Source organism: Oncorhynchus mykiss, chromosome 1 (assembly GCF_057628025.1).
Source record: "Oncorhynchus mykiss isolate SJ-2025 chromosome 1, ASM5762802v1, whole genome shotgun sequence".
NCBI lineage: Eukaryota > Metazoa > Chordata > Actinopteri > Salmoniformes > Salmonidae > Oncorhynchus > Oncorhynchus mykiss.
This window is the reverse complement of record NC_143022.1, coordinates 46,676,863-46,704,272: the sequence shown is the minus strand read 5'-3', so window position 1 is coordinate 46,704,272 and position 27,410 is coordinate 46,676,863. Positions and strand designations below refer to the sequence as shown.

Here is a 27,410-nt window from a genome sequence, read left to right as displayed (position 1 = left end):
GCACATACATTTGTACACTATATTCATGAATCATGACAAAGTTGATTCCGCTTTAATTTGTCTTTGGTGACATTCGGTTAGCGTGAGTCAAACAGAAACACCCTAATGATTGGTTGACAATAGAGCCTCCCGCAATGCAAGTGGGATGAAGGATGAAGTTGATGAAGAGCAACTGCAGAAACTTGCAGTCGACTCCAGTCAAAACTTCATGAGCTTTGATCACATGGCTTTTGTAAAGTTCATGCATGCGACTTCTAGGTCGGTTATTTGTTTTACCCCATAATGCAACACACTGAAAACCAGTGACCAACGATAGTCACGACTTAACAAAAATGATTCGCTCAAACGCGCCCAATGTTTAAAGTCGGCTGCAATGTCAAATGCGCCCCCTGTGATTGGATAACCAGTACGTCCATCATCTTTTCCTGTTCTCAAACGTTTTGTGATTGATGAGAAAAAGGACATGGTGTAGTCCTCCTATACAATTGGTTTAGAAAAACTAGGTTAGTAGTGCGGCAGTCATGACAGAGGGGAGAAAGTAGGTCACAGACTGAGTACCGAATATCCCAGTTTTTGAAACAGAGGATTCTATCATTGAATGGAGATGGCCTAGCTGATTTATCTCATGTAAGTACGTCATGTTTTCTTATGCTTTATGTTCATTATATCATGACAAATGGTTGGTTAGCTAGCTAGCACAACAACGACTTGTTTTTCTAGAGGGGCATTAGGTAATGTTAGCAACCTAGCTAGCTAGCCCAATACAATAGTAACGTTATCGTGCTGCAGCCCCGCAGCAGGAGGCTGTGACTAAAACTAGCCTGTCACTAAAACCAATACTATCGCCAGCTACTGGCCGTTGTTACCACATACATGTGAACTCCTTTTCTTTCCTAGATTCCTTTCCTTCTTAATTTCCTCTATTTGCCGTGGTTAATCTCGACCACATACATGTGAACGCCATGGTTGGGTGAATTCCAGTCAACTCAAAAAGTTAACCAAATTCAAAATGTTCCTAAATGAAAAACATTCAAGAGAATTTGAATTCTAGTGTACTTACTGAATTTAAATGGAACTGACCCATGTGGCTCAGTTGCTAAAGCATGGCACTTGCAACGGAAGGGATGTTGGTTCGTTTCCCATGGCGGACCAGCACAGGGAAAAAAGTGTGAAAATGTATGCACTCACTACTGTAAATCGCATTGGATTAGACTGTCTGCTAAATAACAAATGTAATTGACCCCAACCCTGGTGAATTCCTCCTTTTCTTTCCTAGATTCCTTTCCATATTTCCTTTCCTCACTCATGTCATAGATTCCTTTGCTAACTTCCTTTACTCTACTGGCCATGTGGACTGCTTTTCTTTCCTAGATTTCTTTCCTCTCTCATTTGTTTCCTCTTTTCCTAGCTTCCTTTCCTACTTTCCTAGCTCCCGTTTCTTGTTATTTTCCTTTATTTCCTAGGTAATTTTCCTTGTGCCCTTCCTCCTTTCCTAGCTTCCTTTTCCTTCCATACCTCCTTTTCCTTGCCTCATCCTTATTTCCCTTTCCTTGTTCTTTCCTTTCCTAGCTCCTATACCCTTTCCTTGCTCCCTTTCCAATTTTTGGGGACCACCTTTGGCAGTGGACTCTACTTTCAGAACTACTGGCTAAAAAGTATACAAAAGAGGCCTCCCGGGTGCCAGTAGTTCTGAAAGTAGAGTCCAGCTGTGCCATCAGAGTCCCTGGGTTCGCGCCCAGGCTCTGTCGTAACCGGCCGCGACCGGGAGGTCCGTGGGGCAACGCACAATTGGCCTAGCGTCGTCTGGGTTAGGGAGGGCTTGGTCGGTAGGGATGTCCTTGTCTCATCGCGCACCAGCGACTCCTGTGGCGGGCCGGGCGCAGTGCGCGCTAACCAAGGTTGCCAGGTGCACGGTGTAGCCTCCGACACATTGGTGCGGCTGGCTTCCGGGTTGGATGCGCGCTGTGTTAAGAAGCAGTGCGGCTGGTTGGGTTGTGTATCGGAGGACGCATGACTTTCAACCTTCGTGTCTCCCGAGCCCGTACGGGAGTTGTAGCGATGAGACAAGATAGTAGCTACTACAACAATTAGATACCACAAAATTGGGGAGAAAAAGGGGTAAAATTCAACTAAAAAAAAAAGTATACAAAAGTACCAGAGAATATCAGTCATTAGAGATGAAAATAAAGTTAGATTAGGGAAAGAAGGGGAGCTTGGAAATGAAGAAAGGAATTTGGAGAAAGAAAAGGGAGTTGTTCACATGTACAGGTTGTGGTAGGGATTAACCACAGCCAGTGGAGATGTAAACATGATACATAAGATACATGTATCTGGTAGGGATTAACCACGGCCAGCAGATTGAATTTAATAACTTTATTTTGGCAAGTCGGATAAGATAAAGCTATATAGTAAACATAAACAGCAACATTTGCCCATGACAGATACCAATTCTAAGAAGGTATATTGGTTTCCATGAGCCATATATTTTTCAATTGTACTGTGATGTTTTACATTAGTTTTTTAACCTTTCTAATTGTATAGTATCCACAGATTGTGAGCTAAAGATGAAAACCTTTCCTACGACTATTATTATATTATTTATTGACTGTGGCTTTCCAAATCGCCCAACACTGCTATTTGTAAGGTTAATATTATGTGATTTAAATATATATTTTTTTACCATTCATAAATAAATAAATAAATAATCTATTGATTCTGTTTCTTCACAGCAAAATCTACAGAGCTGAGATTGTTGTATGCTATATATATATATATATATATATATATATATATATATATATATATATATATATATAGAGATAGAGATAGCATTCTGTTGGTGGCAAGAATTGTATATAATAATTTAAATTGAAAAACTAAGTGTTGAATCAAGTATATATATTTTTGTACTAGTTCATAAACCATACGCCATGGAATGCGTACATCGAAATCTCTTCCCATTTATTTTGCAACTTACATGGCGCAGCTGTCAACATTTTTGTTCTCAAATGAAACTGGTATATTTATGCCAGTTTCTCTCAGTCAATTTGTATCTTTTAATATATGGCAGGCAAACAAATTCCACTTGCCGCCTCCATTTTTATGGTAGTGCTGCAATCAGTTGGTTGTAAATTCAGATTGAAAAGATATTCCCATATATTTTTGATAACTGCATATGTGACATAACTCCTCCATTTCTATTCATAATATAAATAGTCCATAAATCATTTATTTTTATTTTTTATTAATCAGTATATTTGAGTTTAACCATAACATTTGTTGTAATATTTGTTCTATCTTTTCTGGAGGATAAAACTGATTGTAACCACCTTTTGTATGGCTTGTTTAAGAAAGGGTGATACTTTAAACAATTTCATTTTCAATTAGTCGGAAATGAGAAGTTGTAATCTGTATAAAGGCCATTTTTGAACAAAGGATGAGCCTTTCTTAATAATCTACTGGAGAACCATTTTGGGTTTAAGTATAATTTATGTATGAGTGAAGCTTTCTGAGAGGTTTAAACCTTTAATATTTCATAATTTTAGTCCCCCAAACTCATATTCATTATATAAATAGGCACGTTTAATGTTGTCTGGCTTAGCATTCCAAATAAAATGAAATACTTTTAGCACTTATGATTAAAAAGAGTAATCTGGAATAGGCAGTGCCATTAATAAGTAAACAAACTGTGATAGGACCAAAAAGTTAATCAACATGATTTTTCCATAAATAAACAAGTATTTACCTCCATAGTTGCAGAATCTTATCTATTTTTGCTAACTCTATTGAAATGAATTGCGGTAAATTAATTTATCTTTAGTTGTGAATACCAAGTATGCCTACTTCACCGTCCGCCTATTTGTTTGGTAAACTGCAAGGTAGTGTAAAGACCTTTTCTTTTTTTACAATCCAATACGTAATATGGTACACTTGTCATAATTAGGTTTTAATCCAGAGAGGCTAGAAAAGTGATCAATATCTTCAATGAGACTGTGCAGGGATCCAGATTGGGGATTTAAGAAAAAAGTAATCGGCATACATTGATACTTTCGTTTTTATCCCCTCGATTTCTAACCCCTTGATGTTCTTCTTGGATCTAATTTTAATAGCTAACAATTCATTGGTCATAATAAATAGATATGGAGACAGTGGACAGTCTTGTTTTACTCCTATTAAAATCTCAATACTTTCTGAGAAGTAACCATTTACTATTTTAAATCTGGGGTTGCTGTACATAACTTTAACCCATTATATAAGATATTTACCAAAATGTAAAGTAATCCAGGCATTTATATATAAATTCTAGTCGTAGTTTATCAAACGCCTTTTCAAAATGTCTTCGATGTTTTATAATGTTCAGTTTCAAGTAATTGTCATATGTTATCTCCAATATATCTTCCATGTAAAAAACCTGTCTGATCAGGATGAACAATATCTGATAACCTTTTGTTTATTCTATGTGCTATACATGTCGCCAGGATTTTTTTGTATCACAACATTGAAGTGTTCGAGGCTTCCAGATTTTTTAAAATTGACTGACTCTTTATACTTACTACCTGGGTCCTGTTTTAGTAGTAATGAAATCAGACCTTGTTGAGTACCTGAAAGTCTACCATTTGTATAGGAGTAATTAAAACATGCTAATAATGGATCTTTGAGTACATAAAAAAAAGGTCTGATACACAGTTGAAGTCGGAAGTTTACATACACCTTAGCCAAATACATTTAAACTCCGTTCTTCACAATTCCTGACATTTAATCCTAGTAAAAATTCAGTTAGGATCACCACTTTTATTTTAAGAACGTGAAATGTCAGAATAATAGTAGAGACTGAATTATTTAATCTTATTTCTTTCATCACATTCCCAGTGGGTCAGAAGTTTACATGCACTTAATTAGTATTTGGTAGCATTGCCTTTAACGTCTCTGGGATATGTGGGACGCTAGCGTCCCACTTAACCAACAGCCAGTGAAATTGCAGGGTGCCAAATTCAAAACAGAAATCTCATAATTAGAATTCCTCAAACATTCAAGTATTAGAAAACATTTTAAAGAAACTTCTCTTTAATCCAGCCACAGTGTCTGATTTCAAAAAGCTTTACAGCGAAAGCACACCTTGCTATTATGTTAGGTCAGCGCCAAGTCACAGAAAAACATAGCCATTTTCCAAAGAAGGAGAGGTGTCACAACTCAGAAATAGCGTTATAAATATTCACTTACCTTTGATATTCATCGGAATGCACTCCCAGGAATCCCAGTTCCACAATAAATTTTTGTTTTGTTCGATAAAGTCCATCATTTATGTCCAAATACCTCCTTTTTGTTTGCGCGTTTAGCCCAGTAATCCAAATGCACAGTGCGCAAGCAATTAGTTCAGACGAAAAGTCAAAGTTATATTACAGTTCGTAGAAACATGTCAAACGATGTATAGAATCAATCTTTAGGATGTTATCATAAATCTTCAATAATATTTCAACCGGACAATTCCTTTGTCTTTAGAAATGAAAAGGAACACAGCTAGCTAGCTCTCACGGCCACGCGCCTGACTGGGCTCATGGCATTCTGCCAGACCTCTGACTCAAACAGCTCTTATTCTCTCCCCCTTCACAGTAGAAGCCTGAAACAAGGTTCTAAAGACTGTTGACATCTAGTGGAAGCCATAGGAAGTGCAACATGACCCCATAGACACTGTATATTGGTTAGGCAAAGATTTGAAAAACTACAAACCTCAGATTTCCCACTTCCTGGTTGGATTTTTTTCTCAGGTTTTTGCCTGCCATATGAGTTCTGTTATACACACAGACATCATTCAAACAGTTTTAGAAACTTCAGAGTGGTTTCATTAAAGAGCTGTGCTATATACCTTTTTTTAGAATGTAAACAATAACAAAACCCTTTAGAACACCAGGCCCCACTACATCCGGCTAGCTAACTGCCCCAGAGAACTCAACATGTCAAGTGCATGTTACAAAAATGTTATTCCACACACGTTGTCCTGTATCAACGAAACCCAACACAGCACTCAACCCTTAGCTGTCCCTAGTAGCTAAAGATGGCTAGCTAGCTAAACTTCTTCTTGTTGCAGACTAGAGGCTTTGTGGCGTATTATTGCCTTTCACATGTCAGAATGAAAATCACTACACAGTTGGGATGCAGAAAAAGGGGAGGGGAAGGCAAGTTAGCCACAACTTGTTGACGGCGGTCACAACAATAAAATAAAATGCAGCGCAACAGGAAGTGGTCAGGGGCCAAGATTCAACAACCATGGTCTATACAAGATAAATCACACATGCTCACTTAAAAGCCGCACTGACACTAGTACACTGACACCGCACTGACACTACTACAGAACTATTCATCCTTAAGTCTATTGACACACCCGTGCATCAATCTAAGTAACATAATAAAAACATCCTGTCAAAATCTGTCCGTTTTTAAGCTAGATGTTTTTTTTTTGCATGGGCTGCGTCTCAATTCGCCTATGTCAGCCTTCCGCTTCTGCGGTGGAAGGTGGTCGAGCTACAGCTGTGTTTTTCAGACCATGAGACATCACAAAAATGTCTGTAGCGTCCAAATGGTATGGCCTAAACTGGTATGGCCTAAACTAATATGACCATTCTGGAAAGATGAGACTCATGAACAAGATGGTGTTATTTTTTTTGTCTACGACCCCTACAAATGTCACGGGACTTGCCTGATGGTAACCCATACAAATTTATGGAAATATGGAGGTATTTTTGTTGGCACAAAACTAAGGGGTCCAAAAAAACAAAACCATTTCCTTAGCTTTCTTATGTCCTAGATCTAAGACGGACACTTCAAAACATTAGTCAAAAAATAAGTAATGTATTTTGCCATTATGAATGTTATTCAATGCATTCCTATGGGACAAGCATTTCGCTACACTCGCATTAACTTCTGCTAACCATGTGTATGTGACAAATAAAATTTGATTTGGTAGTAGTAAAGGCCAAATCAATTAGTTTGATACCTAAAGGGGTCCTAAAATTCAAAATCAAGTAGCTAAATGATCCATGGTATGACCATCTTAAAACAATTCCATATGTTAGCTTAGAATTTCCCCACTCTATAGTTTTCTGACTTGCCCATGTGAAGGAACCAAACCAGGCAACTACACTAAATGTTAAGGCAGGTTCAATAAAACATCTGTAAAAGGATTAGAGGTTGACCGAGTAATCGTAATGGCCGATTTAATTAGGGCTGATTTCAAGTTTTCATAACAATCTGTATTTTAGGACACCGATTTGGACGATATAAAAAAATACCTTTATTTAACTAGGCAAGTCAGTTAAGAACACATCCTTATTTTCAATGACTGCCTAGGAACGGGGGGTTATAACTGCCTTGTTCAGGGGCAGAACAACAGATTTTTACCTTGTCAGCTCGGGGATTCAATCTTGCAACCTTACAGTTAACTAGTCCAACGCTCTAACCACCTGCCTCATTGCACTCCACGAGGAGCCTGCCTGTTACGCAAATGCAGTAAGAAGCCAAGGTAAGTTGCTAGCTAGCATTAAACTTATCTTATAAAAAACAATCAATCATAATCACTAGTTAAGTACACATGGTTGATGATATTACTAGTTTATCTAGCGTGTCCTGCGTTGCATATGATCGATGCGGTGCGCATTTGCGAAAAAGGACTCGTTGTTCCAACATGTACCTAACCATAAACATCAATGCCTTTCTTAAAATCAATACACAAGTATATATTTGAAAACCTGCATATTTAGTTAATATTGCCTGCTAACATTAATTTATTTGAACTAGGTAAATTGTGTCACTTCTCTTGCGACAGAGTCAGGGTATATGCAGCAATTTTGGCCGCCTGGCTCGTTGTGAACTGCGTGAAGACTTTCTTCCTAACAAAGACGGCCAACTTCGCCAAACGGGAGATGATTTAACAAAAGCGCATTTGTGAAAAAAGCACAATCGTTGCACAACTGTACCTAACCATAAACATCAATGCCTTTCTTAAAATCAATATACAGAAGTATATCTTTTTAAACCTGCATATTTAGCTAAAAGAAATCCAGGTTAGCAGGCAATATTAACCAGGTGAAATTGTGTCACTTCTCTTGCGTTCATTGCACACAGTCAGGCTATATGCAACAGTTTAGGCCGCCAGGCTTGTTGCAAACTAATTTGCCAGAATTGTATGTAATTATGACATAACATTGAAGGTTGTACAATGAAACAGCAATATTTAGACTTAGGGATGCCACCCGTTAGATAAAATACGGAACGGTTCTGTATTTCACTGAAATAATAAACGTTTTGTTTTCGAAATGCTGGTTTCCAGATTCGACCATATTAATGACCAAAGGCTTGTATTTCTGTGTGTTATTATGTTATAAGTAAGTCTAATTTGATAGAGCAGTCTGACTGAGAGATGGTAAGCAGCAGCAGGCTCATAAGCATTCATTCAAACAGCACTTTCGTGCATTTTGCCAGCAGCTCTTCGCAATGCTTCAAGCATTGAGCGGTTTGACTTCAAGCCTATCAACTCCCGAGATTAGGCTGGTGTAACCGATGTGAAATGCCTAGCTAGTTAGCGGGGTGCGTTCTAATAGCGTTTCAAACGTCACTCGCTCTGAGACTTGGAGTAGTTGTTCCCCTTGCTCTGAAAGGGCTGCGGATTTTGTGGAGCGATGGGTTATGCTTCGAGGTTGGCTGTTGTCGATGTGTTCCTGATTCGAGCCCAGGTAGGGGGCGAGGCGAGGGACGGAAGCTATACTGTTACACTGGCAATACTAAAGTGGCTATAAGAACCAGAGGTCAACCGATTCTGATTTTTCAATACCGATACCGATTATTGGAGGACCAAAAAAGCAGACCAATTAATAGGCCAATTTAAAAATAAAAATAAAAATTAATAATTTTTTAAAAAATTACATATTAAAAAAATGTATTTGAAATAATGACAATTACAACTACTGAATTAACACTTATTTTAACTTAATATAAAACATCAAAATCAATTTAGCCTCGAGTAGATAATGGAACATGTTCAATTTGGTTTAAATAATGCAAAAACAAAGTGTTGGAGAAGAACGTAAAAGTGCAATATGTGCTATGTAGGAAAGCTAACGTTTCAGTTCCTTGCTCAGAACATGAGAACACATGAAAACTGGTGGTTCCTTTTAACATGAGTCTTCAATATTCCCAGGTAAGAAGTTTTAGGTTGTAGTTATTATAGGACTATTTCCCTCTATACCATTTGTATTTCATTAACCTTTGACTATTGGATGTTCTTATAGGCACTTTAGTATTGCCAGTGTAACAGTATTCCGTCCCGCTCCTCCCTGGGCTCGAACCAGCAACACAACGACAACAGCCACCACATCAAAGCAGCATTACCAATGCAGAGAAAGGGAAACAACCACCCCAAGGCTTAGAGCGAGTGAAGTTTGAAATGCTATTAGCGCGCGCTAACTAACCAGCCATCGCTCCAACTCCCGTACGGGCTCGGCAGAGACGAAGGTTGAAAGTCATGCGTCCTCCGATACACAACCCAACCTAGCCGCACTGCTTCTGAACACAGCGCGCATCCAACCCGGAAGCCAGCCGCACCAATGTGTCGGAGGCTACACCGTGCACCTGGCAACCTTGGTTAGCGCGCACTGCGCCCGGCCCGCCACAGGAGTCGCTGGTGCGCGATGAGACAAGGACATCCCTACCGACCAAGCCCTCCCTAGCCCGGACGACGCTAGGCCAATTGTGCGTCGCCCCATGGACCTCCCGGTCGCGGCCGGTTACGACAGAGCCTGGGCGCGAACCCAGAGTCTCTGATGGCACAGCTGGCGCTGCAGTACAGTGCCCTTAACCACTGCGCCACCCGGGAGGCCTAGGCCGTCTTTGAACATAAGAATGTGTTCTTAACTGACTTGCCTAGTTAAATAAAGATTGAATAAAGGTGTAAAAAAATAAATAAATCGGCAAATCAGGGCCCAAAAAAAACGATTTCCGATTGTTATAACTTGAAATCGTCCCTAATTAATCGGTCGACATCTAATAAGAACATCCAATAGTCAAAGGTTTATGAAATACACATGGTATAGAGAGAAATAGTCCTATAAATACTATAATAACTACAACCTTAAACCTCTTACCTTGGAATATTGAAGTCTCATGTTAAAAGGAACCACCAGCTTTCATATGTTCTGAGCAAGGAATTTAAACGTTAGCTTTTTTTACATGGCACATATTGCACTTTTACTTTCTTCTCCAACACTTTGTTTTTGCATTATTTTAAACCAAATTGAACATGTTTAATTATTTATTTGAGGCTAAATAGATTTTTATTGATGTATTATATTAAGTTAAAATAATGGTTCATTCAGTATTGTTGTAATTGTCATTCAAAAATTGGCAGATTAATCGGTATCGGCTTTTTTGGTGCTCCAATAATCGGTATCGGCGTTGAAAAATCATAATCTGTCGACCTCAAAGGGATTGTAAAACAGATTTCACATTCAGCCTTCTAAGATTAACCAGGAAGTACAGTCTTGACTGACATTTAGATAACACTCGCCTACTGTTGGCTCCAATGTTCATCTTATTGTCAACTATTGTACCAAGGTACTTGTACTCCACCTATGCTCTGGTCACCAATGGTGATTTCTTTCGGAGCTGATTGCTTCCTAAAGTCTATTCTAAGGTCTTTGGTCTTGGTGGCATTCAGATCCAGAATGTTCTCCTTGTACCAAGGTCAAACTCGTCCATTGTAAACTGAATCATGTAATCAGAATTGGATGTGTCATCGGAGTATTTTATATATGTTATCTCAGAGCAGATGCTCCTACTGTCATCTGTACAGAGTGATCCAGTTGAGACGGTTTTCTTTGTGCTACACTCACTGTTGAATGTCACCCATTGTGGTCTATTTGACAATCTCTCCTGTTCTGTTGATTTTCATATCAACTTTATTTTATTGTCCAGAAGCCAAAGGCACAATCCTAGTCATATTAGCAACCCAGCCTAGTTGTTGCCCCCCCCCCCCCCCCCCCTTCGAAGTTTGTTTTAATCTCGGTCACATATGAAACCATTATCAGGTGCTCTGTTTAGAATGGTGTTTTCCTGCGAATTGTGTTTTGACAAATATTTAAATGTTTTTTTTGGCTGCTTCATTACATGAGTTTGATGTTCTGTTAAGAACATTACCATAATCTAAATGTGACTTCTGTCATTCTGAGCACCGTAGGTGGACGCCTTAATGGCTTATGCACCCAATGCATATGGGTCGGGTTCATTTCTGAAATGGCCGTTAAATTCAAATCTTCCCAGTCACATTGTTCGGGGCGCCACATCTTCCTAACGAAAACCCTGGGACATGTAAACCAGCTTAATCGGAGTTTGAGCAGTGTATTTGATTTGGCATGTGCCAGCAGTGCAAGCCTCCCTAACGAGTGGTGTGAGTTCGGAGGGAAAAGTATCCATCATAGAAATGTTCACATACAAACTTTATATACCCAAACTCAGACTTCCCAAAAATAACATGGTCGCTGTGGTAGAGCGTTTATTTTGATTGGTGATTTTTCTGCATGTATCCCATCAGGATTTCAGATGTCCATGTAAACAGGATTATTAGGGAAATTGTTCTTCTTGCAAAGCATGTAAATATTAAATCAAACTATTTATATAGAGCAGACGCTCTTATCCAAAATAATTTACTGGAGATATTAGGGTTAAGTGCCTTCCTCAAGGGCACGGACAGATTCTTCACCTAGTCGGCTCGGGGATTTGAACCTTTCAGTTACTGGCCCAATGCTCTTAACCTCTAGGCTACCGGCCGCCCCATCGCACAAGTCATGGGTTATACACGCAGTTGAACAAGGGATTATATATTTCCTCCTTCACAGTGCACGTCAAGCCAGTGTTTCTATGTCACATTCTTTTCTATGTGGGCTATCTAGCTAGCTAGTGTACTGTAACAACCCAACAATGCTGCTTTGTGACAACTTTGGGTGGTGGGTTTTTGGCTCCCTAAAGTCTGTCCTTTGCCAGTGATTTGTACATGGGCAGAGTCCAATATTTCCTAGATCTTGATCGTTGTCTGAATGCCAGTCCTTAATTTGGTAATGTTACATTCAAGTAATGCTCCAAACTGCCTTTTTGGAATATGAATATGCTCACAAGTTTATTGAAGTGTAGAAATGATCCAAGATATCTGTCAAGAATGTTGGTTGTAAATAGAGGTCGACCGATTATGATTTTTCAACGGCGATATTATTGGAGGACCAAAAAGCCAATACCGATTAATCGGCCAAATATTATTATTTTTTTTAATAAATACAAATATTTAAACTTTTTATTCGTAATAATGACAATTACAACAATACTGAATGAACTTATTTTAACTTAATATAATACATCAATAAAATCAATTTAGCCTCGTTTAAATAATACAAAAATAAAGTGTTGGAGAAGTAACCCTAATGTGCTATGTAAGAAAGCTAACGTTTCAGTTCCTTGCTCAGTACATGAGAACATATGAAAGCTGGTAGTTCCTTTTAACATGAGTCTTCAATATTCCCAGGTAAGAAGTTTTAGGTTGTAGTTATTATAGGACTATTTCCCTCTATACCATTTGTATTTCATTAACCTTTGGCTATTGGATGTTCTTATAGGCACTTTAGTATTGCAAGTGTAACAGTATAGCTTCCGTCCCTCTCCTCGCTCCTCCCTGGGCTCGAACCAGCAACACAACGACAACAGCCACCATCGAAGCAGCGTTACCCATGCAGAGCAAGGGGAACAACTACTAGAAGGCTCAGTGATGTTTGAAACGCTATTAGCGTGCGCTAACTAGCTAGCCATTTCACTTCGGTTACACCAGCCTCATCTCGGGAGTCGATAGGCTTGAAGTTATAAACAGCGCAATGCTTGACGCACAACGAAGAGCTGCTGGCAAAATGCACAAGTTTTGTTTGAATGAATGTTTACGCGCCTGCTTCTGCCTACCACCGCTCAGTCAGATACTTAGATGCATATAATCTGATTGAGCATACAAGCAACGCAGGACACGCTAGATAATATCTAGTAATATCATCAACCATGTGTAGTTAACTAGTGGTTATGATTGTTTTTTATAAGTAAGTTTAATGCTAGCTAGCAACTTACCTTGGCTTACTGCATTCGCGTAACAGGCAATCTCCTTGTGGAGTGCAACGAGAGAGGCAGGTCGTTATTGCGTTGGACTCGTTAACTGCAATGTTGCAAGATTGGATCCCCCGAGCTGACAAGGTGAAAATCTGTCGTTCTGCCCCTGAACAAGGCAGTTAACCCACCGTTCCTAGGCCGTCATTGAAAATAAGAATGTGTTCTTAAGTTAAATAAAGGTATATAAAAAACTTTAAAAATCGGCACCCAAAATTACCGATGGTTATAAACGACGAGACGGCCTACAGGGAGGAGGTGAGGGCCCTCGGAGTGTGGTGTCAGGAAAATAACCTCACACTCAACGTCAACAAAACTAAGGAGATGATTGTGGACTTCAGGAAACAGCAGAGGGAACACCCCCCTATCCACATCGATGGAACAGTAGTGGAGAGGGTAGTAAGTTTTAAGTTCCTCGGCATACACATCACAGACAAACTGAATTGGTCCACTCACACAGACAGCATCGTGAAGAAGGCGCAGCAGCGCCTCTTCAACCTCAGGAGGCTGAAGAAATTCGGCTTGTCACCAAAAGCACTCAAACTTCTACAGATGCACAATCGAGAGCATCCTGTCGGGCTGTATCACCGCCTGGTACGGCAACTGCTCCGCCCACAACCGTAAGGCTCTCCAGAGGGTAGTGAGGTCTGCACAACGCATCACCGGGGGCAAACTACCTGCCCTCCAGGACACCTACACCACCCGATGTCACAGGAAGGCCATAAAGATCATCAAGGACAACAACCACCCGAGCCACTGCCTGTTCACCCCGCTATCATCCAGAAGGCGAGGTCAGTACAGGTGCATCAAAGCTGGGACCGAGAGACTGAAAAACAGCTTCTATCTCAAGGCCATCAGACTGTTAAACAGCCACCACTAACATTGAGTGGCTGCTGCCAACACACTGACTCAACTCCAGCCACTTTAATAATGGGAATTGATGTTAAAAAATCACTAGCCACTTTAAACAATGCTACCTAATATAATGTTTACATACCCTACATTATTCATCTCATATGTATAAACTGTACTCTCATCTACTGCATCTTTATGTAATACATGTATCACTAGCCACTAGCTATGACACTTTGTTTACATACTCATATGTATATACTGCACTCAATACCATCTACTGTATCTTGCCTATGCCGCTCTGTACCATCACTCATTCATATATCTTATGTACATATTCTTTATTCCCTTACACTTGTGTCTATAAGGTAGTAGTTTTGGAATTGTTAGCTAGATTACTTGTTGGTTATTACTGCATTGTCAGAACTAGAAGCACAAGCATTTCGCTACACTCGCATTAACATCTGCTAACCATGTGTATGTGACAAATAAAATTTGATTTGATTTAAACTTGAAATCGGCCCTAATTAATCGGCCATTCCGATTAATTGGTCGACCTCTATTTGTAAATTCATAAGTCATGGAAACTGCTGTACAGTAAACCACTGTCCTCAGCTGCGCTGGGAGCCTTATTGTGACCATGTCCTCAGAGACAATGTTTTAATCAAGTAAAGGAGGGAAATTATGCCGGGCAAAACTGACCGTTTTGTGTTTCGCGTTGTGCTGATCATGACTGGGTTTCCCGGGGCTTTGTCCCACTCCCACAGAAAAGAGACTAACAAGAAGTGCTTTGCTTTTTCAGGCCAGGAGGAAATAACTTTCACAAGCTTGAAGCCTTTTAACAAAAAGGCCCATGAATAGTATGGAAGATTAACAGAATATTATTCTACATCAACAGTATGCCTATGCTCTGCAACACTTCTGATTTAATGATAGGTATAATATGGATATTTAGGCTATGTGATTTTAATTTGAAAGAGGGCGTTTTTGTTTTTTACTGTGAAATTGCTTCTGTTACTGTCCTTGATTTTCCAACATAGTATTGTGTGAGTTTCTGTGATGTGTAACCTAGGTCTAGGATGTTAGAATTACTGCCGTAGTCAGACCACATCTGACAGTCCTCTTCTCTGTACAGGTAGAGCACCTAGCTCAGTGTCTCAGAGAAGGAGTACCAGACCAACCAACCAGGAGGTGCACATAGATACTGTGACATGATCCTGGGGCCCATTGTTGTGCCATTCATCCGCCGCCATCACCTCATGTTTTCAGCATGATAATGCACGGCCCCATGTCGCAAGGATCTGTACACAATTCCTGGAAGCTAAAAATCCCAGTTGGTGCATTGTCCAAATACTCACGTCACCCATTGAGCATGTTTGGGATGCTTGACGTGTACGACAGCGTTTTCCATTTCCCGCCAATAACCAGCAACTTCGCACAGCCATTGAAGAGGGATGGGACAACATTCCACAGGCCACAATCAACAGCCTGATCAACTCTGAAGCATTGCTCTCAACCTTTGCCTCTCCCGAGTCCCATCGCTGCAACTCCCCTACGGACAAGACAAAGTTCAAATTGGATATCCCGAGATTGGGGAGGAAAAAGGGGTAAAAAGTACAAAAAAATAAAATATGTCAAAGAGATGTTGCGCTGCATGAGACTGGTTTTCTGATCCACGCCCCTACCTTTTATTTTTTTTATTTTTTTTTTAAAAGATATCTGTGACCAGCAGATGCATATCTGTATTCCCAGTCATGTGAAATCCCATGATTAGAGCCTAATGAATTTCTTTCAATTGACTGAATTTCCTTATGAACTGTAACTCAGCAAAATCTTTGAAGTTCTTGCGTTTTAGGGGTGCAACTTTGGTTTTAGAAGTTCGGAGGGGTCATAACCTGGCAGGGGATCTGGGGGTCCTTCCTCAGAATTTTTGGGGCATGTAAAGCTAATTTCCTGCATTTCTAAATCTAATATGACCATTTTGGGGTAACTTTTATTGTAAATAAGAATAGCATATGTTCAGGGTCTAAAATGAACACTGCCAAATGTGTGTCGATTTTGACATTGGTGGGAAAGATGTCTATTTCACTAGTCACGTTGGCTGGTGTTCACGGCTCCACAGTGCAAGCATTTCACTCGCCTGTGTGAATATAAATAGTCAAGTATGATCACATTTTATAGCTGTTTCTGCCGTTTTTGTTTCATAGATGTTAAATTAATCGCACAAAGTCAAAGAACTACGAATCGTATGGAGCCTATCCCACCTCGCGCTGCCATCCCTGGCTGGGGGCTTTGCGCACATGAAGATCTGAGTGAAAGATTCATTTTTAGAAGTGCTGCGCACAGGCTTAAATGTTTCTAAAATGTACTTTAAACAAAATTCTGCTGAAGTGAGACTTTGTCCTTCTGTTTCTTGGCTATTTGCATTGTTTTGTTCACAAGCTAGAATTGAATCTCAAACATTGAAAAACAACTGCTAGGGAAGAGAAGATGTTGGCTATTAGACTCTCAATCTCACAGGCACAAACATGACTCCAGTCACGTTACCATGGTAACCTCCCACCCTTAAAGGGGCAGGTGAAAATGTTGTCTCGTCTGATATTTTGGCTAAAAGACTAAGGTCACAAAAAATGAAATGAACTTAAACAATATACCACATTACTTCTAGTAACACATTTATTGTTTTAAGAGACATTACAAAGCATGCTCATCTATTTAATTTAGTTTTTGTGGGGGGGGGGGGGGGGGGGGATGTTTTGGCTGGTAAAAAAAATCAATGGCTGGTAGATTTTTAAATCAACCTGCCACAGTGGCTGGTGGACCAAAAAGTATATTTTAGGCCTGAATATATTTCTAAACCCTTCTACAAGATACTATCATGAGTAACGCATCACACTCAGCTTTTGGATGTTAATGAAACATTCTTTGGTTTCAGGTGTGTTAGGCCCAGACCAGAGTGACAACCAACAGTACGGCAGACTGTTGGTTTTGTGTCATTGGGAAAAGCCATTGATACAGTTTGACTTTAGAGGTTTTTCATTCTCTGAAGCTTCTTGCTTGTTCAGTGTTTGTTGCACAGATAGAATAAAGTGTTGTATATGCGAAAGTTCACCTCAGTGCCGTCAGACTGGTTTTCCCTGGTTGCCTGACCTGCTGAGACCCGTCACCATTTGATCCTGCTCAGATGAGGCATGACAAAGAATTACCTTGGTGTAGATTCATACATTATATTATCCAAGAACAGAATCATTGGTTCATTTACTGAAATTACCATTATTCTCAGACTCTAGTCTACCCATCAACTCAAGACGGAACTTTGTATCCATTCACTGATTGTTATAATATACTGCAAAATTCACCTGGGCTCCATAGACTGGTCTTCCATGGCTGTCTGACCCTGCTGGGACACCTGTCACCACCTGATCCTGCTAAGACATGATGAACATACTGTAGTGTTGTGTACTGACTGCACCATGACAATGAAGCCTGTGGAGCTGTTTTATACCGTGTCAGTGTGAAAAGTAGAGAAATAGCTAGGGAAACTGACAAATCAATAACGTTACATTGCTATACTGACTTTAATTAGGGCAAAAATAACATCTAGCGTTAGCCAACTTTTGGCTAGCTCTAATGGTACATCTGGCAGAAACGAGCCAAGTTCATTTACTTCTGTTAAAACGGGACAAAACAAAGGCTACACAACAGCTGTTAGGCACTGCTACCTGATGGATATCTAGAGGCTAGCTAGAGCTGAACTGGCTGTGGTAGCTAGTTAGCTCATTCACTTCAGACAGAACTTCAGTCGAGGGGATGAAACACTAGCTAATGTTACATGTCAGTTATACAACTAGCTCAGCACTAGGAATAAATGCTTTTTTCTGTTAAGTCAAACAGCATTTACATTGCCAGCTACATCAGTCAAATAAAGAGTAGACAGTTTCTGCTCTGCTTGCTTTTACAACTCAGAGAAAAAGCACAACACACAAAGCCCTCACCTGTTCGCATGCTACTTTGGAGCATTTCTGAATGTGGGGGTTCATTGCACCCCCCTGTACCCAGTAAAAGTTGCGTTTTTATATTTTTGTAAAGTGTAATAACTATCATATACACCCCAGATTTTGCGCTTCAGCACCATTAAATTTGATGTTTTCTTTTTAGTGGCACTATGGCTAGCAATGATGACGGAATAATATAACGTTTTTAATGCATATGACTGTGGGAATATCAGACGTGTCGATGGTAACCTCAAACAATTCATTTAGACCCAGCGTTTTTATTTGAAACAGCCATTTATTTGCTGAAATGTGTGCCAATGTTCAGCTATTAAAGTTTTACGGTATACACTTTTTTTTCATCTAGAGCAATTGCAAATGGATGGAAGGAAATTCCAGAAGCTGGAATGAACATTTGTGGTGAGCGTGACCCCTTTTGTGCCTTGCTTTGTCCGGCATTTTTCTTGAATTCCATTTGAATTATCCTTCCTCAAAATAGTAAAAGTTAGTAACTCTAATTCATATTTCTGTTTCAGATTGTCTAATGGCAGACCAAAGAATGGACATTACCTCTACAATGAATGAGTTCATGTCCCCCAGCTCCAGCGACCTGATCAGCAGCTCCGTCAACACCCCAGGCATGGACTACACCCGCAAGAGAAAGAGCAGCACCTCCGACTACCAGTAAGCATCACCACACTGTGGCCCACTGTGCACAGTCAGTGCTGGAGAGTTCACTGAATTCTAAAGCTATGAATGAATAATTAACCCAACCCACTTACTTTGCACATTTTCTCAGAATTATAGCAGGCAATCTGCAAAAATAAATATTTGAGGGCAAATTGCTATATTGACTAATTTGTATGTCTGCTCAGTAGTTTTCCTGCAGTCTGTCATTGATCCACATTCATCTGACAACGGAATGATTAACGCATTTATTTTCTTTGCAGAATTGATGGATTTTCTTTCGAGTAAGTATGGTGTAATTTTTTACCTTTGGTTGCAATTAGCTTTTTTGGATAAATACTTTGAATATTAAAAGGTTTGGAAACAGGACTTGTAGACAGAACATTTGCTAGGAAGGATGGTTAATGATGGCATCCGGTTAACTTCCATAGCAGTATGGATACAGACAAGGAAAAACTTAGGAGAGAATTTTTGCAGCAAACGGCATGAATTACCCTACAGTGAGGCTTATTTGTTTTATTTATTACATGTAACTGGTTCTATATTGTACATGGGAGGCATAGATGTTGAGATAGTATAGGGCTGTGTATGGACTTGTACCATTTACATAACCTATGTGGACCAGTGGTGAATGGGTTGTTATTGTAACAGGATCCATGTTGCGTGTGTGTGATTGGTGCAAGACAGTTTTCACTAAAACGGGTCTCCTTTTCCCCCTTCTTCCAGGGAGTGTGGTGATCACCAGGGACGGATAAAAAATGCCAGGTACCCAGACTCATTCTTGAATCCTCATGGTTCACTTTTAAACGTATCTGTCGGCAGCTACGTATGGTGTTTCTAGTGACCTGGCAAGCGGTTGAACTCCAGGATCAAATATATTCTAATCTCTCTTGCAGGGTGAATTGAATGCTCATTTTTGTATTTTATTAGAGACAGAGAAAGCCTTGTGTCCCATCGATGAATAGGCACTTTATGTAGTCTATAGATTGCGCTGTGTAACAGAAGGACTAGGAGTTGTTCTGACTCTGCTTACTGCTACACTGCCAATAGGGAGGCACACAGTCAGATTGAGAAGCGGCGCAGGGACAAGATGAACAGCTTCATAGACGAGCTGGCTGCACTAGTCCCTACCTGCAACGCTATGTCCCGCAAGCTGGACAAACTCACGGTCCTACGCATGGCTGTCCAGCATATGAAGACATTAAGAGGTGAGATCTGGACATCAAAGAGGAGGGAGAAGTTGTGACTTGAGAATTCAATGACAATGTTTTGTGTTTTTCTACAGGAGCAGCAAACCCTTACACAGAGGCGAACTACAAGCCGTCTTTCCTGACCGATGATGAACTGAAGCACTTAATATTGAGGGTAGGTTCAAGCCCTCTAACTCTTTGCTAAGTTGCTCTCTGAGTGAGCCTGACGACGCAAGACTCAATGTTTTGTGTGTCTTCCTTTAGGCTGCTGACGGCTTTCTGTTTGTTGTTGGATGTGATCGTGGGAAGATCCTTTTTGTCTCGGAGTCAGTTTACAAGATCCTCAACTATTGCCAGGCACGTCTCCATTCTTGTCAAATGTCCTACTGTAATTCATGTTGTACTATACCAGACCAAATCTGAGCTTACAAATGCTAATTTCCAAAGTCAATCTCCCTTTCCTCAGAATGACCTAATTGGACAGAGTCTGTTTGATTACCTGCATCCTAAAGACATTGCCAAAGTCAAGGAGCAACTGTCGTCATCGGATACAGCACCTCGGGAGCGGCTAATTGATGCCAAAAGTAAACTCTCCCTCCTGTCAAGTCAGGAAAGTAGTTTGACACGGGGTGAAAAAGTCAATACAGCATTATGTCTCATTAAATACTGTATACCAATTACCTGGCAGTTTACCTGCGATATTAAGTATATAAACATCATGGCTTATAAGATAATGCTTTTAACATTATATACAAGTTATTGGGAATATTTAGCTCAATGTTCAGCAGATGCAATTGTTCTCCCTCAGCCGGTCTACCAGTTAAGACAGACATCACCCCTGGGCCATCTCGACTGTGCTCCGGGGCCAGACGCTCGTTCTTCTGCCGAATGAAGTGTAACCGGCCCTACGTCAAAACAGAGGATAAGGACTTCCCCTCCACCTGCTCCAAAAAGAAAGGTACCCATCTCAAGATCTAGGCCAGCCTCCTTCCCTGATGCCTTTTATTTCGGTACTCATAAACCTGGCATCACAGATCATTAGCATCATACTAGCATTACAATTAGAGTACAGGATGTATGTTTCTCTATGTACCAAGTGGCTTGGCTAATAAACAATATGCTTATTTTAGAACTTCGATTGAAACTATCGAGGTTTGAAAACTACCTCGTTACTTAAAAAAAAAAAATAATAATTTAACCCCTCGTTTTGGACTCGACATGTCAATGTATGGCTTATACATGCAAACTAAACCATCTGCAGTCCTCTCCCAGCCGAGAAAGGCAAAAAATGATTGCGTTCTAACCTGGCATCATTTAGTTCACAAGATCTGCGCGCTCGTTCCTGTCACGTGGAGCAGGGATAGTTAGAGCTATTAGACATCGGTAGTAGTTTCATTTCTCTTTCAATGTGTATCTCTAGAAACCAAGAAGAAAATTATGTGCACTGAAGATGGCATTGTAGCCTGACATACATTAGAAGATAATTCATTGTCAGCCAGATCAGAAACGCTATGCTCACAACCTGTATATCCTAAATGATGTCACTGGTGTACTGTGTTGCACCCTGTACCGAAACTCTTTTTTGATACTAGAACATGAAACGGTTTGGTAATATCATTTTTGGTACTTCTGTCAAATGTCTCACGTTACATACGGATTGAGAGGATTGAGTCTGTCTAGTAATTTGTTGGAATCTTCTCAAGGAGGCAGTTGTAAGCAGTGGCGTAAAAATACTTTAAAGTACTACTTAAGTACTTTTGTGGGGTATCTGTACTTTACTTTACTTTACTATTTGTATTTTTTCCCATTTTTACTTCACAACATTCCTAAAGAAAATTATATACTTTTTACTCCATACATTTTCCCTCACACCCAAAAGTACTTGTTACATTTTGAATGCTTAGCAGGACAGTAAAATAGTCTAGTCTAATTCACACTTATCAAGAGAACTCTGGCGGAATCACTAAACACATGCTTAGTTTCTAAATTCTGTCTAAGTGTTGGAGCATGCCCCTGGCTTCCCGTAAAATGTATTTAAAATGAATTAATATAAGCAATTTGAAATTATTTATACTGGGTGACTTTCATGTTTACTTGAGTCATTTTCTATTAAGGTATCTTTACTCAAGTATAACAATTGGATACTTTTTCCACCACTGTTTGTAAGCTAGCCAGGCTACTTATGCATGCAGCTGACACAGCGCGAGCAGTGATGCCAATTTACCAACTTTTCAGACTACCCTGGCAACTTTTTTTTCAAACAGCACCTAGCAACAAATGTACCTACTTTTAGCAACTTTTGAAAAGTGACTCAAATGCTAAAATGCACGTATTTTCCCTCTAAATTACCCCAAAACAATTTTCTCTGTCACACACTGTCACAACACACGTGCCTGGCTGCAAAAGTGCATTGTGAGTGATGTCAGCAGCAGGCGCTCAGTTCGTGTACAGGCAGTAGCAGGCCAGGAACAATTTCAGAAAATTGCAAATCATTGTTGGCTGACTGCAGCAGCAGTAGTACGGGTTTGACGAGCCAAACCCAATGAATATAGTTAGTCACGAATGTTTGATCTTGAACAGAACTTACATCAATCAACACTGTACAGCCAGAAGTACGTAAGACTGTCTGTACCCGAACAAATGTCAAATCATATTTTCCGCTGAGAGGGCCAGTCAATTTGAGTAACGTCATTGTGTATTCTACGTAATGACGCAATGACATCACAACGTCATTTAGCAACTTACCTTGAAAATTAGATGGCAACACTGGGTGCGAGACACTTTTGAGAAGCAAGCAAAATGGTTTTCTAACGAAAACATCATACCTTCACGCCCACAGCTTGTTGACAAAACTGTCTCCAGAAGCGAACTATGGGAATGTTTTGCTTACAGAGCAGATGATTAGGACCAGCCCACCGAAACACTAGGTAAAATGTGTTACAAAGCAGTGCAGTGCAAGGGCGGTTTAGTTCCCACATTTTTTTTTTTTTAAAGCTACGTTAATCTTCTAGCAACTAAATTGGAATTATTGAGTGACAATGACATGAACGTACGTATATTCAGCATGGCGTTCATGTTAGCATTATAATATGATAACAACCCAAAAGTAATGTGAAATGCATTCATAACTTAGCTATGACCACAATATATTTAGACTACTTTGCGTTTGTCTGGGCTTTCTAGCAGTAGCCAGCCAGTAGCCCTGGGCGAAGCATTGCACCCTGGGAGTAGGAAATGTATTAGCACCATTTAACACACTGCATCTGTTAAGCTCAAAGTCTTGGAGAATAGATACTATCCAAAACAAATACTTTGATTTTGAAAATATTTTACTGCTTATACAATACACTCCTACCATGTATTCATTACATACTATTTGATACAGTTGTCAATGGGGATATCCAACTAGGAAAACCATTATGTAGTGTAAAAGCATCAAAACACTAAAGACCACATGACGTGATGACGTACAGAAATTGTGCACAGTTTTCGGCACCTTTTTAGTACTCGAGTGGTACTTTCAGAACTACTGGCTTAAAAGTATACGAAGCCCCTGTTCAATCTTAAAATGTGCTGCGATTTAAAAACCATTTAGTAAGCAAAGCTGTGCAGGTTATGCAAAACAGCATGCAAATGTCCAGCGAAGCCCTCGTTGAATATTTCATCTAGGAAAACGTTGTTCTCCCCTTGATTGACCACTGATTTCAGATGGCTGGTTTTACTTGTTTGGTTAGCTTGTGGTTCTCATTAAATCAGTCATTTAGACTTAAAGTCATGGACCACCTGTAAACAGAACCATTGTATGGGAGGAAATATATTTTCAATTTTCTACCTACAGCCGACCGCAAGAGCTTCTGCACGATCCACAGTACTGGCTACCTGAAGAGCTGGCCGCCCACCCAGATGGGCCTGGACGATGACAACGAGCCCGACAATGAGGGCTGTAACCTCAGCTGCCTAGTGGCCATCGGCCGGCTGCATCCCCACATCGTCCCCCAGCCCTCCTACGAGGACATCCGCGTCAAACCCACCGACTACGTCTCCCGCCACGCCATCGATGGGAAGTTTGTCTTTGTTGACCAGAGGTACGATGATGGAGCTTATAACTTCATTTTACTATGACATTGTTGGTTTATGATTAGATGTGAGCTAGTTTTTCATCAAGTTGGCCAAGAAAACACACATTCTAGAAGTATGGTTTAAACTAATACGTGAAGAGGCAACAAATCGTCAGTAAATTTCTCCTCTTCAACCACCCTTCACCCAAAATTAGCCTATGTACATAGGCTTGTCAAGGCAGGTTCAGCCTCTGTATATTTTATGAATTAATCTCCTGCTCACAGCTTGACACCTCACAGGCCATTATTACTCATGGCGGTAATTTAAACTATCATAAAAATGTCCATGAACTGATTAATGCTCATAGGAAACGCTCCGGTGCCATTTTAAAGTTCTCTTCTCAAAAACAAAGAACAGCACGAATAAGAAACTCTATCTTTCCTCTCTATTCAGGGCCACAGCCATTCTTGCATACTTACCCCAGGAGCTTCTTGGCACCTCTTTCTACGAGTATTTCCATCAGGATGATATCGGCCACCTGGCAAAATGTCACAGACAAGGTATTGGATCAACTGTCTGACGTGACAACATTAATTTGTGATTTACATCTTACTAGTCACCACATTTTGTTCTGTGATCTTACATCCTGGGTATCTTGTGTTTTTAACAGTGCTTCAGATGAGAGAAAAGATCAACACAAACTGTTATAAGTTCAAGATTAAAGATGGCTCCTTCATCACTCTGCGAAGTCGCTGGTTCAGTTTCATGAATCCTTGGACCAAAGAGGTGGAGTACATCGTCTCCACAAACACAGTGGTCTCGTAAGTCACCCTTCTCTCTACCGCCCTATTTATGACGAATATTACATTGGAAAAAATACTCTTAACTGTTCATGTATCAATGGGGCTCCATTGATCGTTTTAGAGCTAACTGGCAGTACGTATTCGGTGGTGGTGCTGTTTTTGTACTTGAAACTGGTCCTGATGTTGCTGTGTGACTCCATCTCTAGGTGCAGTATGCTGGATGGTGCAGACTCCAGCTATCCTCAGTCTGCTGTGTCTCCCACTGCCTCTATGGACGGTGTGCTGACATCAGAAGGTGACATTTGAGTGATGTGAAAGAAGGCATGCTTTTCTACATATCAGAGGGGCTTCCTTTAGGGCTTTGGAACAAGATCTGAGATTTCAGCTGATTCTCTCTGGACCCAAAGATGCATGCTATTTTTATTTATTTTACCTTTATTTAACTAGGCAAGTCAGTTAAGAACAATTTCTTATTTTCAATAAGGGGCAGAATGACATTTGTACCTTGTCAGCTGGGGGATTCGAACTTGTAACCTTTCAGTTACTAGACCAATGCTCTAACCACTAGGCTAACCTGCCGCCACAAATATAATGAATAGCTTTCTTTGATTAAATGTACTGTATCTGTGTATGAAATATCTGAGATCTCGTAACAAGATTATAGGAGAGTTGGATCAAATGTGAAAATGCAATGATCTGTCAGTCTAGGAGCAGTCAGTGTGATTGATATGTATGATTGCAGGTGGAGGGAGACGGGCCCTTCAGACGGTGCCAGGCATCCCCGGGGGAACACGTGCAGGTGCCGGTAAGATCGGTCGCATGATCGCAGAGGAGGTGATGGAGACTCAGAGGTGAGAGAGAAGGCAGAAAATGGATGACAGGTTGTTAATAGCTGTAGAAGCAAAAGAATAACACCCAGACCATGAAGCCTGGCTTGTTCGGCGATTTACTTTTCTGTACACATCCCTTCGTGGGTGAATTCCCTGCTCTGATATTTATGCACCCTTTATCAAAAAAGTGACGGGCTTTGCAAATGAGTCTGTTGTGCTATGATGAATTACCTGGAGCTGAATCAGCTGAATTGTTCAGTCTCTCATGGCGCTGTCTGTTCTTCTCTGCCAGGACCCGAGGCTCGACCCCCTCCAGCTGTGGCTCCAGCCCCCTGAACATCAGCACCCCTCCTCCAGACTGCTCTCCAGGGGGCAAGAGAGTGAGTCTGAGGGAGCCACACGATAAAGAACATTGGGATGGTTGAAAGATGACATTGATGGATTTTTTAATTTGTAATTGGTTGGCTCTTGTGCTTGAATCCAGTATTGTCTGTTGCTTACTTAGGCCTGTGGTTGAAAGCTGATCTATGTAGACCACCACTGACCTATTTGTTCTGGCAGATTCAAAATGGAACGCCAGACCTTCCGTCGGCAGGGACGCTACCAGGAGGACCCGACACCATTGGATACCCATACTCCAACCAGTCTATTATGAGTAAGTAGCTGTGCACACAAAGGCAACATGTTCTAAGAATTTCAAACACTGTATCCTGCCAATTTCAACCGAAACCGTATCAAAAACCAGTGTGACTGACTACAGCATTTTCCTTCAACACCCCTCCAGGTGACAACTCGCACCTCAGCATTGACATGGACGAACCAGGCTCCAGCAGCCCCAGTAATGACGAGGCAGCCATGGCTGTGATCATGAGTCTCCTGGAGGCTGATGCAGGCCTCGGTGGCCCTGTAGACTTCAGTGACTTACCCTGGCCCTTGTGAGGACAGCCCCAGCAGGGCTGTTGGAATCCTTGGCCCAGAGAACCCTGAATTGACCATGCAGTCATATCAATAGGAACCATGCTAGCGAACTACAGCTACTGTAGACTCATTGGAGCCAAGAGCAGGACAAGACCCCTGTGTCTGCATACAGGCCCTCCCTTGCCTGCTGATTGGCACTCTTCCATTGACATTCCCCACAGGATGATTCAGTTAGCATTTTTATTGTATATTTTCCTGCATTATCCTACCAGGGATTTCTATATTGAAAACATGTCTTTAGTGTTTTGATGCTTTTACACTACAATGGTTGGATATCCCCATTGACAAATGTAATGAATACATGGTATCAGCAGTAAAATATTTTTGAAATTGAAGTTTGATCTTAACAGATGCGTGTTAATGAATAAGTAGTATCCATTTAAAATGTTATTGCATATAATGGAAGCAATTCGTCACATTGACCCTACTGGTGCAGTGCTGGGATATTTTTCATGTTGCCATCCAGTGGCAGAAAATGTCAGCTAGAGAACAGGAGACACCCAACTAAGCTGACATCAGCACAAGGATTGGAGGTAATATACAACAGGTATAACCAGTTAAGAGACCGGAGGTTCGTATCCAGGAAATCAGAGTTGCCCATAGCTGTGGTATATTGGCCATATACCCGGGGCTCATTGCTAAATTATGGAATTCAACTGAGCCTTGAAGTTTGTTCAGCTTAATGCTCATGCAGTACTGGTCCCTTCAGACACAGTAAGCGGTTGCCTCACTTAGTAGCTGACAAGGTGCAAATATGTTAGGCTTGCTCTCCAACTGAAACAGATACCATTTTGGCTCTTTATGCACCATTGACTGAGTAGTAGCTAATGAACAACATGT

The 27,410-nt window shown here is 40.6% G+C and overlaps 1 protein-coding gene across 7 annotated transcripts; it reads left to right on the top strand.

Moving 5' to 3' along the window:
• The first annotated feature begins 289 nt into the window (after window positions 1–289).
• LOC110523666 (basic helix-loop-helix ARNT-like protein 1) lies at window positions 290–26,905 on the top strand. Of its 7 annotated transcripts, none has more exons than XM_021602577.3 (19): window positions 392–627; window positions 15,167–15,638; window positions 18,391–18,443; window positions 18,560–18,707; window positions 18,974–18,994; window positions 19,437–19,475; window positions 19,761–19,918; window positions 19,996–20,075; window positions 20,165–20,257; window positions 20,367–20,484; window positions 20,709–20,858; window positions 23,739–23,985; window positions 24,413–24,519; window positions 24,630–24,780; window positions 24,969–25,057; window positions 25,505–25,613; window positions 25,885–25,972; window positions 26,154–26,247; window positions 26,377–26,905. In XM_021602577.3, the coding sequence occupies exons 3-19, from the start codon at window positions 18,431–18,433 to the stop codon at window positions 26,529–26,531; spliced, it is 1,860 nt and encodes a 619-aa protein (XP_021458252.3). In that variant the 5' UTR covers window positions 392–627; window positions 15,167–15,638; window positions 18,391–18,430; the 3' UTR covers window positions 26,532–26,905. The 7 variants fall into 7 exon arrangements, with proteins under 7 accessions (XP_021458242.3, XP_021458252.3, XP_090088471.1 ...); XM_090232326.1 differs by having other exon boundaries at window positions 510–631; XM_021602567.3 differs by lacking the exon at window positions 15,167–15,638 and having other exon boundaries at window positions 290–627.
• Window positions 26,906–27,410: the final 505 nt, after the last annotated feature.